The 14,788-nt window shown below is 34.2% G+C and overlaps 1 protein-coding gene across 1 annotated transcript; it reads left to right on the forward strand.

The window, feature by feature from the left end:
* Positions 1–459: 459 nt before the first annotated feature.
* Positions 460–11,426, forward strand: LOC149792040 (transient receptor potential cation channel subfamily V member 3-like). Its single transcript, XM_089970534.1, has 2 exons — positions 460–1,370; positions 2,003–11,426. Exons 1-2 carry the CDS (start codon positions 504–506, stop codon positions 3,461–3,463), a joined length of 2,328 nt encoding a protein of 775 aa, XP_089826660.1. The 5' UTR covers positions 460–503; the 3' UTR covers positions 3,464–11,426.
* Positions 11,427–14,788: the final 3,362 nt, after the last annotated feature.

The following is a 14,788-nucleotide window of genomic DNA, read 5'->3' on the forward strand; positions in this document are numbered from 1 at the left end:
TATATGTAGCATTTTGTGTGTTTTACACTAGCCTTGTTTGACAGTTTCAGTTTGTTATATGGGTCTAAAGTACGTATGTGAATTGGTCCATATTTGCCCTATTTATATCCTTTCAATTATGTTCGTACTTATCGAAAATCGGACTGAAAATGAAGTCGGTCACATCATCAAAAACTGTAAGAAAAATAAATTTATATTTTCATCCACTGCAAGTTTAATTATTTGGAGTACCTGTAATATTATTTTTCTAACCAAAACCACCAAAATCTAATTTACTTATTAGCTACATGTACATTACCTACGAGGGAAAACAATCTCGAAGTCTTTGTTTAAATTAGTTACACGATTATGACTTCACAATTAACCAAAGTTATTGGAACACTGTTCAGCCACCTGATATTTACCATACATTGCTTTTGTTCTTGTATATCAATAACATGCTATTTTGCAGGAAGACATTTATGAAAGTGCCACAGTAGAAGAAAACATACCATTTCAGCACGATGTCTCACGCATTTCCATTGAATCAAGACAGAGAAGCTAAACTATATGAAACCATTTTCGAATACATTAAAAGATTGGGAATTTCAGAAGAAGTAGATGTAACACAGAAAGCTGAATCAAAGTTTAAAAGGAAACTGGATACACTTGCAAAGTGTCAGTCTTTTAAAGAAGGAAACATGAACGATGAGTATGTGACAGTTTTGCATAAAGCGATTACCACGTTTAAATTAACCAAAGTGCAGCAGAATGACAATAACGGGTGTGCTTGGGAACGTGGCCATGAGCTTGCTCAGGATTGGGCTCAGGGGTCTGTTCAGGAGCGCACTCTTCACTATATAATAACAACATATCCCGAGTTATTACATTGTCACAGGGATAATTCTCGTAAATTTACTGGCCAAACACCACTTCACATGGCCATCGCTAAGGAAAACAAAGTGCTTGTGGAAATGTTGCTCAAGGCTGCAAGTAGTGACATGTCAGATGCAGGCGGTGTCAAAGAACTACTTTCGCAAAACGCCACGGGTTTGTATTTCAAGAACAATATTATGATGGGTCAATTACCTCTGTCGATTGCCGTATTGACTGACAACAAAGATATAGTGAAAGTATTACTTGAACAGAAGGAAACTGACGTTTACCAACAAAACAGTGTTGGTGACAATCTTTGTCATTCTCTTCTGAATTACGTTCGCATGTTTCCTGATCACGAAGACAATGCAATAGAAATGATGAAATTCATCAACGACGAGAAGAAAGACTGCTGCAAAAGGTTGCTATTGATGGTGAACGAAAATAAAGAAACACCGCTTATACTTGCTGCAAAATATGGACAGGTTGAACTTTTCAAGTATATAATCGAAGAGGTAAAAATAAAAATCAAAAATAGTCTGAGTAATTTTCTCATCTAAGTTGCTTGAATTAGACAAAAACAAGAAACTGCTGAATAACACATTAAATATATATATATATATATATATATATATATATATATATATATATATATATATATATATATATATATATATATATATAGTCATAACATACAGCCTTTTGTAATATATTGTTTCCTATATGTAAAGTCTACAGAGTCAAGTATTATATTTTTCTCTGCACATGCTACTTATGTACTTATGCATTCATTCAACAAAATAACCCAAAATACCACTACAATAATTGCTTACCTTTGTATATTCACTACTACCACTTAAGAATAGTAATTCAGTCATCAGAATAGATGGAGATTGTTGAACCTTATATGTTTAAAATAAATCGGTGAACTTTTTGTGACGCAATATAAATTTGACAAACTGACAAACTGAAAGAAATATGCAAACTAATATGTGAAAATAATTGTTTTAAATGTCACACACACACATACATATATATCCGCTCGCACGTGCTATAATGAGTGATTTGAGAGATCCACTGATGCTTTTCTCATCCCAACATTTCTGCCAACTTTGCTCTAGAAAACATTTATCTTCTTTTTCTACAGGGATATTGCACCACGGATGACTCGTCAGGGCTTTTTGACGTGAAGCTTTATGACATGACGGATATAGATCATCAGCTGAAAGAATACGAGAGGCAAAAAGATGTCAAAGAAATTAATGAGCATTTGAAAGACAGCGCCATAAAAGCACCACCTACAGAAAAGAACATTAGTGCCCCATCGGTTTTTGATTTGATTTTTCATCATTCATATCAAACATCACTGAGATTCATGCAGATACGACCAATACAGTGGATGATCATCAGGAAATGGGGACACTATCGTTACTTCCTCTACACTGGTTGGGTGATCCACTTTTTATTAATATCTTTCCTAACTGCTGCAGCTGTGGTGAGGGTGAAGAGTCAGGGAACGGTAACCATCAATCAAGGCATAGGTTCATGGTTCCCGGCTATCTATGCCATCATCATGATAATAATTTCGCCTCTGTACATATGGGTAGGGTGCTTTAGGATTGTGCAGATCTGCAGGAGACAGCTTGAATGTACTCTCAAACCATTTTTTAACCCATATGCAAATGCAATCTTTAACGCTGTTTTCTTTCTATTTGCACTGTTAATTATAATCGACTTTGGCGTAACATGGTGTAATGATTGCATCAACATGTCTTTGATTATTGCAGTGGTTATTGGTTGGTATCTGTTGCTTTTCTTTATGCGAGCCAACAGCTATTTCTGCTTTTTCACCTCCTTGATTCAAAGAATATTGTTAAAAGATATGGTTAGCTTTGTACCTATCATAGTTCTCCAAATTGTGGCCTTTACGACAGCAATGTTTATGCTCCTTCATAACCCTAAAAGTCAGACTCCTGATAGTTATAGCAGCTGGGAGGGAATGCTTATGCTAACCTTTAAAAGTTTTCTAGGCGTTGCTGATATCCCAATTTCCGATTCCAGTCAGCCTGTGTGGCTATCAATAGTGTTTGTAGCTTTCATAATTATGACTACCATTCTCATGCTTAATGCACTAATCGCCATTCTTTCCTCCACGTGTACAGACCTTCTTCGAAACTTTACTCCTGACATGCACCTCCATCTACAACAACTAGCGGTCATCCTTTTCTTTGAGGGGCTTTTACCGAACAGGTTTACCCACCGGTATGCCAAAATGGTAACCAGGGAAGTTGAAGTTCATGCATACGACAGGTTTAGAAATACGTTTAAGATCATGACGAGGCATCTGATGAGCACAGATGTCGTCGAAGATGTTGTAAAAGATAGCGAATCCGAAGTAACCATTTTTGAAAAACTGGCCAAATTTGTGTATGACAAGTACAGTGTAAACGATAAGTCACCCCAACCTTCTCTTAAGGGTCAACCCAGTGGTACGCAGACACTACCGCGCAGTATGAGAAGTACTAAAAGTACCATGGCAAAGATGGTTGAGCATCTAGATGTGAAGAGGCATCTTGACATATACCATCATCCTCATGTCGGACAATAGCAAATTATTTAAGAAGCCTCGACACAGACGTCCATTTTGCGAAATACAATGTACATATCTTTTTCTACAAACTAGCGCAATTAACAAAGCAGCTTACAATACAGGATAGTTTTATTTATCAACTTGTCATAGTTATCAACTTGTCATAGTTATCAACTTGTCATATTGCAGTCGTGTATTTCTTTCAACTGGGAACATATTCTGTTTACAGTAACGTACCGCAGAGGACAAAATCTTTATAATTTAAAAACGTTTTTATCAAACGGTAGACATATATACCTCTGTTCGTCGTAACGACGGAAACTTCATGGGCTTGTCATTGTGAACATTGTGCCATGTTTCAGAAAATATGCAATGATTCAGTCTCAAAATTACAACAAATGCACAAAATATCCCATAGATAAAATAATGATATATGTTCTTTTTAATATCTTTTAAGGTAAGCAGTACAATTTCGACCATAATAAACGTGAATATTAAAATATAAAAAAATTGTATAGATTGAAAAGCTGACTACCTGGATTATATATGGTTATAATTGAACTTAACAAGGAAAAATTATTTCAAATAAGGACAGCATGATATTGTTTTATGGCCGACTTTATTGTAAAATAATTATCATGACTCTCCATCTTTCACTCCGTCCTTGCATTCATCACACAATTTTATTAGCACAGCTACTCCCAAAGTTTTTGACTAACTACGATGTAAAGTTTTACATGTTATTGACATAAGCAGACAATGTGCATATGGGCGAATCTCTTTACTCTTGTAGTATTTGTTAAGTTATTTTTGTGCCTGTCTTTTACTGCTGTAAGACACAATCTCGTTAGCATGTACAGTCTTCCAGCTGCATTTGCTGTCATGAAAATTGTTTAATAATATAGGCATCACCTGAAGATGTGTTTATTGTCAAATCATTGTTTCCTACTATTATGAGGTTTGTCCTTGCTGTCTAGCAGTTAGATGTACATTATTATGTATTAATGTGAACACAACCAGTCTCAAATTTAAATGGATCGCCATGAAACTTAGGAAATGCTATTATTATCATCTACAAGTGTTCCTATTGACTAATCGTTGTGTCCCCATTTTGTTAGATTATTTTTCACTTGGTACTTGATACAGATATCAAACTTGTGAACACAAATAGACAGAGTTCAACTGGTTGTCTTGATACTTTGTATATGTTAATTAAAATCACTTTTCTTAGATGTTTCACATTTATTGCCTTTTGCGGCTAAATGCGGGTTAGGACAGGATCTTGTCAATCCTTTTTGCTTTATAGCATTTTAGTGAACGCTCTGAAACCGTGCGCTTGATATGGTCACCTTCTCCAGATGTACATATTGAGAAATGTAGTTGATGTATTTCGCTTTATGAGAGGTATCGCCCTTTCGATTAACACCTCGATCGAATGAATTTTGTGAAAGCAGCTGATCGTGTAGCTTTTAGTATATTGTCGTGAATTGTAGAACATATGTTTGACGTCATCAGGTATGCATGCTGATCAATTATTTTACTCACACTATCTTCAGAAAGGTGTTTTACTTTTTGGTTGTTGTTTGTATTTTATTAATATTATAGATTCATCTACATCATCTACATCATCGCGAAAATTACTCATAATTCTTCTTGGTTCAATTTTCTCACCATTCCTCTAGTTTCAAGTTGTTCACTATTCATTTTGTTTCAATATTTGTCATCTATCCTCCAGGTCAAATTATTCACCGCTTATCGAGTTTCCTTTACTCACCATATCACTAATTTCCTTTACTCACCATTCCACTAATGTCAATTCCTCGCCATATCTCTAAATTTAGGTTGCAACTTGTACATTATTTATCGCGTATGCGGCTGTCTGTGCTTGAGGGATGATTATCCAACCGTTTGAAAAGATAAATGGGAGAGAAAAATATTTGCTAAGACCATAAGTCTATTATGTCCTCTGCTATGTTTATTGATCGCATTTTCTTCGACTGGATCAAATCGAAAGAAGAACGTAACTTAAAGAGATTTTAATGAATACATAAACATCATGCATGAATTCAGATTAGAAGTAAACTTGCTAAAAGGTTTATACTCATTTGATGTAACAAATACAAGGGAAATAACGTTTATCAAAGGGAGGTAACCTGGAAGCTTGAATATATTTCAAGGAAACTGAGTCACGGACTGTCATAAAATGGTGCTTAAAAATGTTTATTTGTTCTTCACGGAATACGTTCAGGAACATTGTTAAATCAAAAAGAATGAGATTCGGCCGGATTTATAACAGTCAACAAGACTTTCATACCGCGTGTTTTTTGCTTGTCGTAGACCTCTATATAGAGGGAAATATGCACCATTCAACTACTTTGCGCCACATGATAGAATGAACCAGAATTGTTTTATGGAAAAATGAGATTACCATTCAGATTTGATACTTTTCAATTCCACGCCTTCAGAAAGTAGAGCCGGTCCGTACGTAATGGCACGTGCAAGGATTGAATAATGCTGCAATCCGAGAACCCATGCTCTATTATAAATATAGATTTAAAACAGCGTTTGTTACAACTTTAACTCTATTTATACGTGGTTACTTAAAATTCGCCTTTCGACACAGAAGTGGACCCCGTTCATGTCTCAAGGATTGCGCAAATTTTGATACGAACACACTAGCATGACGAATTGTTTTTCGAAAACCAAGAGACAAAGGAAAAACACAAATTTAATGACTATATATATATATATATATATATATATATATATATATATATATATATATATAGCAACCTCATCATTGTTGCTGAGAGTTTATGAAAGCATGGTTATATTAATGACTGAGAAGACGGTGCACCGATTCCCAATGTTACGAATTTATTTATATCTTAGAGCTGTCTTGTATTCTTCCTTTGCTAATGTTGCTTAGTGGGTGATTATTTATATCGCATACTCATAAATTAAAGATCTTTCCCCGAAATAATTTTAAAAAAGGGGATAATACATCTGCAAATGGAATACACTCCAGCCCAGTTGATCTATGTTTTGCTGTTCCACATTGGTCTGTTCTTGGACCTGTTCTATTCATTCAGTATACTCAGCCGCTCTCAAGTATCGTAGATCATCATCCAGTGTCTCACCGATTGTACGCTGATGACACACAAGTATACAAATCTAGCCACCCGACTGATGTTGATGCTACCATCAAAGGTGTAGAGAGGTGCATTTCTGATGTGAAATCATCGATGACATGTAACAAGCTGCAGATGAATGATGACAAAACTGAGGCCATTCTGATTACAACACAAAGACTTTCTCATTCACATCCTTTACCTAAACAATAAATATCAGCAACACCAAGATTAAGTTCACACATTCAGTACGAAACCTAGGTGTTACTCTGGACAGCATTCTCACATTACACCAACATGTTATGAACATATGCAAGGCTGCATATTCCATTCGCAAATATCTTTCAGTTGATGCCACTGAAACACGTGTGTGCTCACTGATACTTTCAAGACTGAGCTATTGTAACTCAATTATGTCTGGTTCATCTCAATATCTACTTCAGAAACTTCAAAAAATTCAAAATACAGCTGCTCGGTTCATACTTAGAGTACCACGATCAGAGTACGCCTCCCCGCTGCTCTGTACCCTACACTGGCTATCCATTCGATCCAGAATCAAACACATAATTTGTTCTCTGTGCTACGTTTCACTGACAGACTCTAGTCATACATACCTATCCGACCACACCCATGTGTACAAACCAGCCAGATACCTACGGTCCTATTCTGACAACCGTGTACTCATTATTCCCACTATGAAAACAAAGTCATATAGACAGCGTTCTTTTGCATACCAGGGCCCAGCAACTTTGAATGAATTGCCCACTGAACTTAGACACAAATACACAGTGATCACATTTAAGAGTGCTTTCAAAACTCACTTATTTCGACTGCAAGAACAAACTTAAAGACTTAATAATTTTCCCTACCTTAAATATTCTCAGCATGTTTTTTTCTTCTATGTTTTCTAATTTCATTGTATTTGTGTTTGTAATCATATCATTAAATGTTGTTTTTTTATCTTATAAGTGTTTTCTAATGTTGTAAAGCGCTTAGAGCTTCTAAACAAAGTCCTCATTATTATTATTATTATTATTATTATTATTTCTTGATTAATAGGACCATTACGTCAAATAATGAAGTTTTGCAGCAATTCGATCACAAGTCTCATATCTGCGTCTCGTATGACTTGTAAAAAATTACATAAAACTGAATAATCGTTAACACGATAATTTCTTTCTAAGATAGCGAAGCATATTAAAGATATTGTTTTCTTTCCTTTTTCTCGTTTAAATTTTTGAATTCCATAGGCGATTTAGACAATCAGGATCCGCGCGAAACATTCACAGTCACTAATAGACTGAGTAAGAATGCTTAACTCACATGTTGTGACAATTTCAAAATGTATTTATTCATTTATTTACATCTTGCTCTTATATTATATACTTCCTTTTCTAATTATATTCGTATTGCAATTATAGAGTTCCATCACGGCTTGAAAAAAACATTGTCCAATTGATACCATTTATTTACAAATATTGGTCAATGTTCAGCGGTACCTATCTTTATATTATTACTTGACGAATGTGGAAAATGAAGCTGATACACATAATGCAGAATTTAAAGTATTTATGTTGTGTATCCTCATTCAATTTTATTTAAAATTAACCTAACTACTGGTACTTTTTCTTGTAACCTAGAAATAGAGTTCAAATATATAAATGTATTTATCTTTTATTTAAAATTTTGTATCCCTCACCCAAATCATGTGATAATTATGTCTATTGTATATTTACACCTTCGTGATTATTTTGAAGTGATAAGTACTAATTTTTAACGAGACGCTGATATTGTAAATGTCTTTAGCTTGGTCTTAAATGTTTAAACAACATGGCTATTGGTTCACTCTTTTTGATGTTTAAACGACATGGCTATTAGTTTACTCTTTTCGATGTTTAAACAACATGGCTATTGGTTTACTCTTTTTGATGTTTAAACAACATGGCTATTGGTTCACTCTTTTTGATGTTTAAACAACATGGCTATTGGTTCACTCTTTTCGATGTTTAAACAACATGGCTATTGGTTTACTCTTGTTGATGTTTAAACAACATGGCTATTGGTTTACTCTTTTTGATGTTTAAACAACATGGTTATTGGTTTACTCATTTTGATGTTTAAACAACATGGCTATTGGTTCACTCTTTTTGATGTTCAAACAATATGGCTATTGGTTTACTCTTTTTGAGACATGGAAAGGCAAACACCACACAATCAAATGTGGAGTCCGTTCCTGTGATGGAACGAGAAGGCTCATTGTTTTTTAATCTCTCGTTCCCTCCTAGGAGAGCGACCATTCAATTTCTAGTCAGGTGTGGTGGCAGAGACGGGAATGTGTGCATTACGTTTCTGAAAAACTATTCTTGTTGCCATTTAGTTTGACTCAAAAGAAGCTCTTGGTCTTTTTACTCAAACTCGCACGATATTTGGCTCGCGTAATTAAATAGAAACAAACATCGAAACTAGCTTTCTCAGTAACAAAGAAATTAGTAGATTTTTACAAAGCGAAATTCTTGATTCATAGAAACCAGTTTGTTTGTAGAATTTCTTGCTTATCAAGATCTTTAATATACTTTGAAATTTTTACTTGCACATAGACAAATTCATTCGCTGAGTACATGCACATATACAAATTCATGTGATGAGTACTTGCACATATACAAATTCATTGGCTGAGTACTTGCACATTACAAATTCATTTGCCGAGTACTTGCACATATACCACTTCATTTGCTGAGTACTTGCACGTATACAAATTCATTTGCTGAGTACTTGTACATATACAAATGCATTCGCTAAGTACTTGCACGTATACAAACCATTTGCCGTGTACTTGCTCATATACAAATTAATTCGCTGAGTAGTTGCATATATACAAATTAATTTGCTGAGTACTTGCACATATAAAAATTCATTCGCTGAGTATTTGCACATATACAAATTTATTTGCTGAGTACTTTTATTAGCTTATTGTACACCTTCATTTTTGAGACTTACAATATTTTCATGTGAATGGTTTCCATCTTTAAAAATAGTTTGTGCCTATTATTGTTGCCTGGCTTGTATCTGTGCAAATACAAGTGTACCACATTTTGTGTATTTAATCCCTGAGGAATAATGCAATGTGAAAGCTGGGAACTGTGCATACAAACATAAAACATTATTTATTGATGAAGATGTCTGGTGGTGCCAGTACGTGGCTGCCTATGATTTGAAAGGTTACACTTATTTAGACACATATACATTTAGACACACATTTAGGCATATATACATTTGACACACATTTAGGCATATATTCATTTGACACACATTTAGACATATATTCATTTAGACACACATTTAGGCATATATACATTTGACACACATTTAGGCATATATTCATTTGACACACATTTAGACATATATTCATTTAGACACACATTTAGGCATATATACATCTGACATACATTTAGGCATATATACATTTGACACACATTTAGGCATATATTCATTTGACACACATTTAGGCATATATTCATTTGACACACATTTAGGCGTATATACATCTGACATACATTTAGGCATATATACATTTGCAACACATTTAGGCGTATATTCATTTGACACACATTTAGGCATATATTCATTTAGACACACATTTAGGCATATATATATATATATTTGACACACATTTAGACATATATTCATTTAGACACACATTTAGGCCTATATACATTTGACACATTTAGGCATATATACATTTGACACACATTTAGGCTTATATACATTTGACACACATTTAGGCATATATTCATTTGACACACATTTAGGCGTATATACATCTGACACACATTTAGGCATATATTCATTCCTGCATCTGATGAATAATTGGTATATCGATATATTTCATACAAGCTAACATGTGTATGATTAACGATGGATTTACTAACTGGAATCACGATGAGGATACACTTATGTTTGATGTTTTTACCTGAACATAGGATAGCGACAGCAATTATTATATCTCTGATAACTGGGTTGACTATCAATGGGGAGACACCAAATGTACAAAATACTATAAATCTCACTGGAGATAATAAAACAATGACTGACATTATCTCTTTATTTTGATACATCTTCCTCTAATGAAGTGCAGATCTACCTGGATGCCCTTTCAGGACTCACGGTACTAATTCAACTACAATGGTAAACATATTCAAACACTATCATATTCAAATTCAAGAACTTAAAATTTCTGGGTGCTGATGATGACACCTATCATTAACCATGCACAACTAACCTCGGTGCATGCTTATGTGTGGAGAACACCATATGAGCCGCGGCATTTTGTTTATCTACATGTGCATGCAATACATGTTATTGATTCGGCACCAAATGAATCAGGTGCTACTTTCATTTTTGATTCCTCCTAAGTCAAGCCTGTAAAAATACTAAAATTGCATCAATAGAAATTTATCAATTTTTTTTTTAAATTACATATAGGATAAGCTCTCAAAAGATATTTTTATTAAAATTTTGATTTTCATTTTAACCAATTATGGACCACCAAAACCGTAGGTACTCTATTATTTGTTCACCCATTTCTAGACTGGTTCACATTTCTTCCGTATAATTAGTACCGTGTGTCATATAACCAGATTTAAATTTCTTAGAAAAAGTTGTAGTTTACTCATTGATATTGGAGCATAATTGTGAGAAAGAATTGGCCATGCTTGTGCATGGATAATAGTGCAATAGCATTATATGTGATACCAATATCTATAGTTAAATTGCATCCGCATTACATGTTGCCGTGTTGTATTGTACTTATTAGTGGCTTATTATTGTTATTAAAATAACTGTTTTCTGCCTTTGTGTCTTCATGTTATCATTATATGGCATACATGCTACATAAAAGAAACAGAAGTATGCTGACATCAGCAAGTATGACATCACAGGGTATCAAATTACATGATGCATTGTATTTTCATCTCTCACTGGCTATAAGACAAGTTTTAAATGTTTTAAATTTCAAAATTGCATTTCTTTTCTTGCTCACTCTTACAGAAATAAGATGCAGTGCATCCCTGTTCATATCAATCAAACAAAACAAAAAAGTGTGCCACATGACAGGTCAAAATGATAAGAGACCATTGCCCTTTTGTGACTAAAACATTTACACACACCCATGAAGCATCGAGAGATGCTGACATTCCAGACTTATTTAACCTATCATCACATGTGATTTATCACCCCCAAATCTTAATATAAAGGTATAAAAGCCAAAAGACAAGTTTCACAAGCTTTATTATACCGAAGACTTAAATAAAAGAGTGCTAACTTTTAGAATAAAACTATGAGGAAGGGTAAGGAAGCAAAGAATAGACAGAGTAATGTCTTCAAACCTGGTAATGTTCACACACAACAAGGGGAACAATTTGCATCAACCCAAAAGACACAGGCACTTGAGGTCTCTTTCATAAGGACATTAAGATACAAATTTGAAAAAGCTATCCAAAGTTCCTATTATGCTGACTTTGATGTTGGAGACTGAAAGCCCATGTACAAAACTGCTGCGGCTCAAACTAAAAAGTAAGCTGGAGGTGGAGACATATGTGGGAAACTTTGCGATGCCAAGACAAGTCCATGCTTCTTTGCAATATTCAGACACTGATAAAACGTATCACTGCATAAACTAGTTGTTAAATTTAAGTAATAGAATTGAACTGCATATTAAAGTTATCTGATATATAAATCTATACCTACATTTACCCAAAACTCATAAAAAGTTAAGAAAAAGTCTCAAAATCATTACTGTGGCTACTTTCCACTATAAGCAGTGTTAAATTACTTACTTTTAATAGAAAGCTGAATAAAATGCATAAATTATTGAAAAAAGAGAAACTAAGCAAACCTTGCAATCAGTCAATTACAGTCAAAGGGGAGGGAATACACCTTCATTTGACAAACCAAGTAGCATGTTCTAAGTTACAGCTAAATGATTCCTTACTATTGCTTGATAGTAAGTGCAGAGCAATGTTGGGTTTATAAATAGAGTGTGTTTCAAATATGAAACCATATTTCTGACATGAAGCTTGTTTTCATCTACTCACAACAACAGATCTGGTGAATTAAACACATATCGCCTAGTGCACACAGTAAAAAATGCTGAGATGTGGAATAATGTGTTCCGAAGGCACCATTTGTAACACCCTGACTATAAAAGTTTTCTATCATGGTACTTGGTACATGAAGAGAAAAGAGGTATGGTGTGCTGGGAGAGAGTAATATGTTCACCTTGCAGTTATAACATCAAGAATGTTTCAACACTATGAAGATATGCCAAAGAGAGATTGGGGAAGAAAAACTGCCTGTGTAAAGAATGCAATACATATAGGACTTTTGTAGGCTTCTAATGGGAATGAAGGGTTGAAAACTATTCTTTTAAGTGAAAATGTCCCTCCCTGTTCCCTCAACAAAAGGGATGCAGAAAAGTTACAATACTGTTTGTCAACAAATTGAATGTACAAATATAAGAAACATGCTGAACATAGAAAAGGTGTCAAGGATTTTAATTTAATAATAAGAAATAAGACAGATATAATTGATATTCAATGTGACTCGATATATAATAATGCAATTTACAGGTCGAGGCAATGCAGCATGTGCAGTTTTGTGTACAGTCCTTGATTTTTACAATGTTCTCTGCTTTGATCTACTGAATGTGTCCCTAAAGTTAAATGATCAGTATTGATATATAAGTGACTGTGACATAGGTGGCTTACATTTAAAATATCTCCCCCACCCCTTTTTGGGGAATTTTTGCATGCGTTAAATGGTATTTAACCATATAGGTCAATCTCCGGGCACCATCATATGAAATTCTAACATCAGGCCATACTAAGCTCTTTTTCCCATGGTCTGAACTATCTACTGCCACTGTCCATTGTATAAAATCATCCCCATCTGTCTTTTGTATAGATTTTTTCTCCAAAATCACACGCAAACCATGAAAAAAAGACTCCATTATGATTGTCATATGCAAAAATCACCAAAATGATACTCTGGATGCACATGGTAACCATGGAAACAACAAGCTTCTATTATGGTATAGGTCGCATATAGGACTCACGGTACTAATTCAACTCCAATGGTAAACATATGGAAACACTATCATATTCAAAATTCAGTAACTTAAAATTTCTGGATGCTGATGATGACACCTACAATTTACCATGCACAACTAACCTTGGTGCAAGCTTATGTGTGGAGAACACAATAAGAGCCACGGCATTTTGTTTCTCTACATGTGCATGAAACACATGTTATTGATTCGGCACCAAATGAATAAGGTGATACTTTCATTATTGATTACTCCTAAGTCAAGCCTGCAAAAATACTAAAATTGAATCAATAGAAATTTGTCAATATTTTTAAAAAATTATCTATAGGATAAGCTCTGAAAAGATATTTTTACTAAACTTTTAATTTTCATTTTTAACCAATTATGGATCACCAAACCGGTACGTACTCTATTGTTTGTTCACCCCTTTCCAGACTGGTTCACAGTTCTTCCGTATAATTTGTACCGTGTGTCCTTCAAGAGGTTCGCATATGTAAAGCTTGGAAATGTAAACATGCTTTTAATGCAAACAAGGTAGTGTTATCTTTTGAAATAATTAATTATATGCATTAATTTTATAAATAAAAGTTTTATTTCAAGCTTAATATATATTTTGAACTGACGACTATTTAACGAAATGAGAAAATAAGTTTGCTGATCTAAGTTTGAGATGTGTTTGGTTTTTTAATTTACGGCTCACCAACACAATCATTTTATTTAGTGAATTGGCCATGAATGCACCACGGTGGCTAACCTATGCTAATCTTCGATCCCGTACTATTTATATCGTGAGTTTGGCAAACTAACTACCGAACCAACGGTGGTGTTCCCTCAGTAATTATAGGTTACGACATTTGTATGGGAAAATATGAACTAATTTTTATAAAACATTTCGGATGGATGCTGGTCGACTTGTTGGAGTCAACTATCTGAGATAACATTTCATATTTTTCCATAGAAATGCACACACCTTTTTATTATATACTGATTTTTTTATTATAAATAATGCTAAGTTACATACAAACACTACAGGAAACAAGGTTATCAAATTTATGCTGTATTGCACAATAAATACCCAACCGTAGACTCCTCAATAAACAAAAACAATAT

The sequence above is a fragment of the Sinohyriopsis cumingii genome, chromosome 9 (genome assembly GCF_028554795.1).
Source record: "Sinohyriopsis cumingii isolate HCF-2022 chromosome 9, ASM2855479v2, whole genome shotgun sequence".
In the NCBI taxonomy this organism is placed as follows: Eukaryota; Metazoa; Mollusca; class Bivalvia; order Unionida; family Unionidae; genus Sinohyriopsis; species Sinohyriopsis cumingii.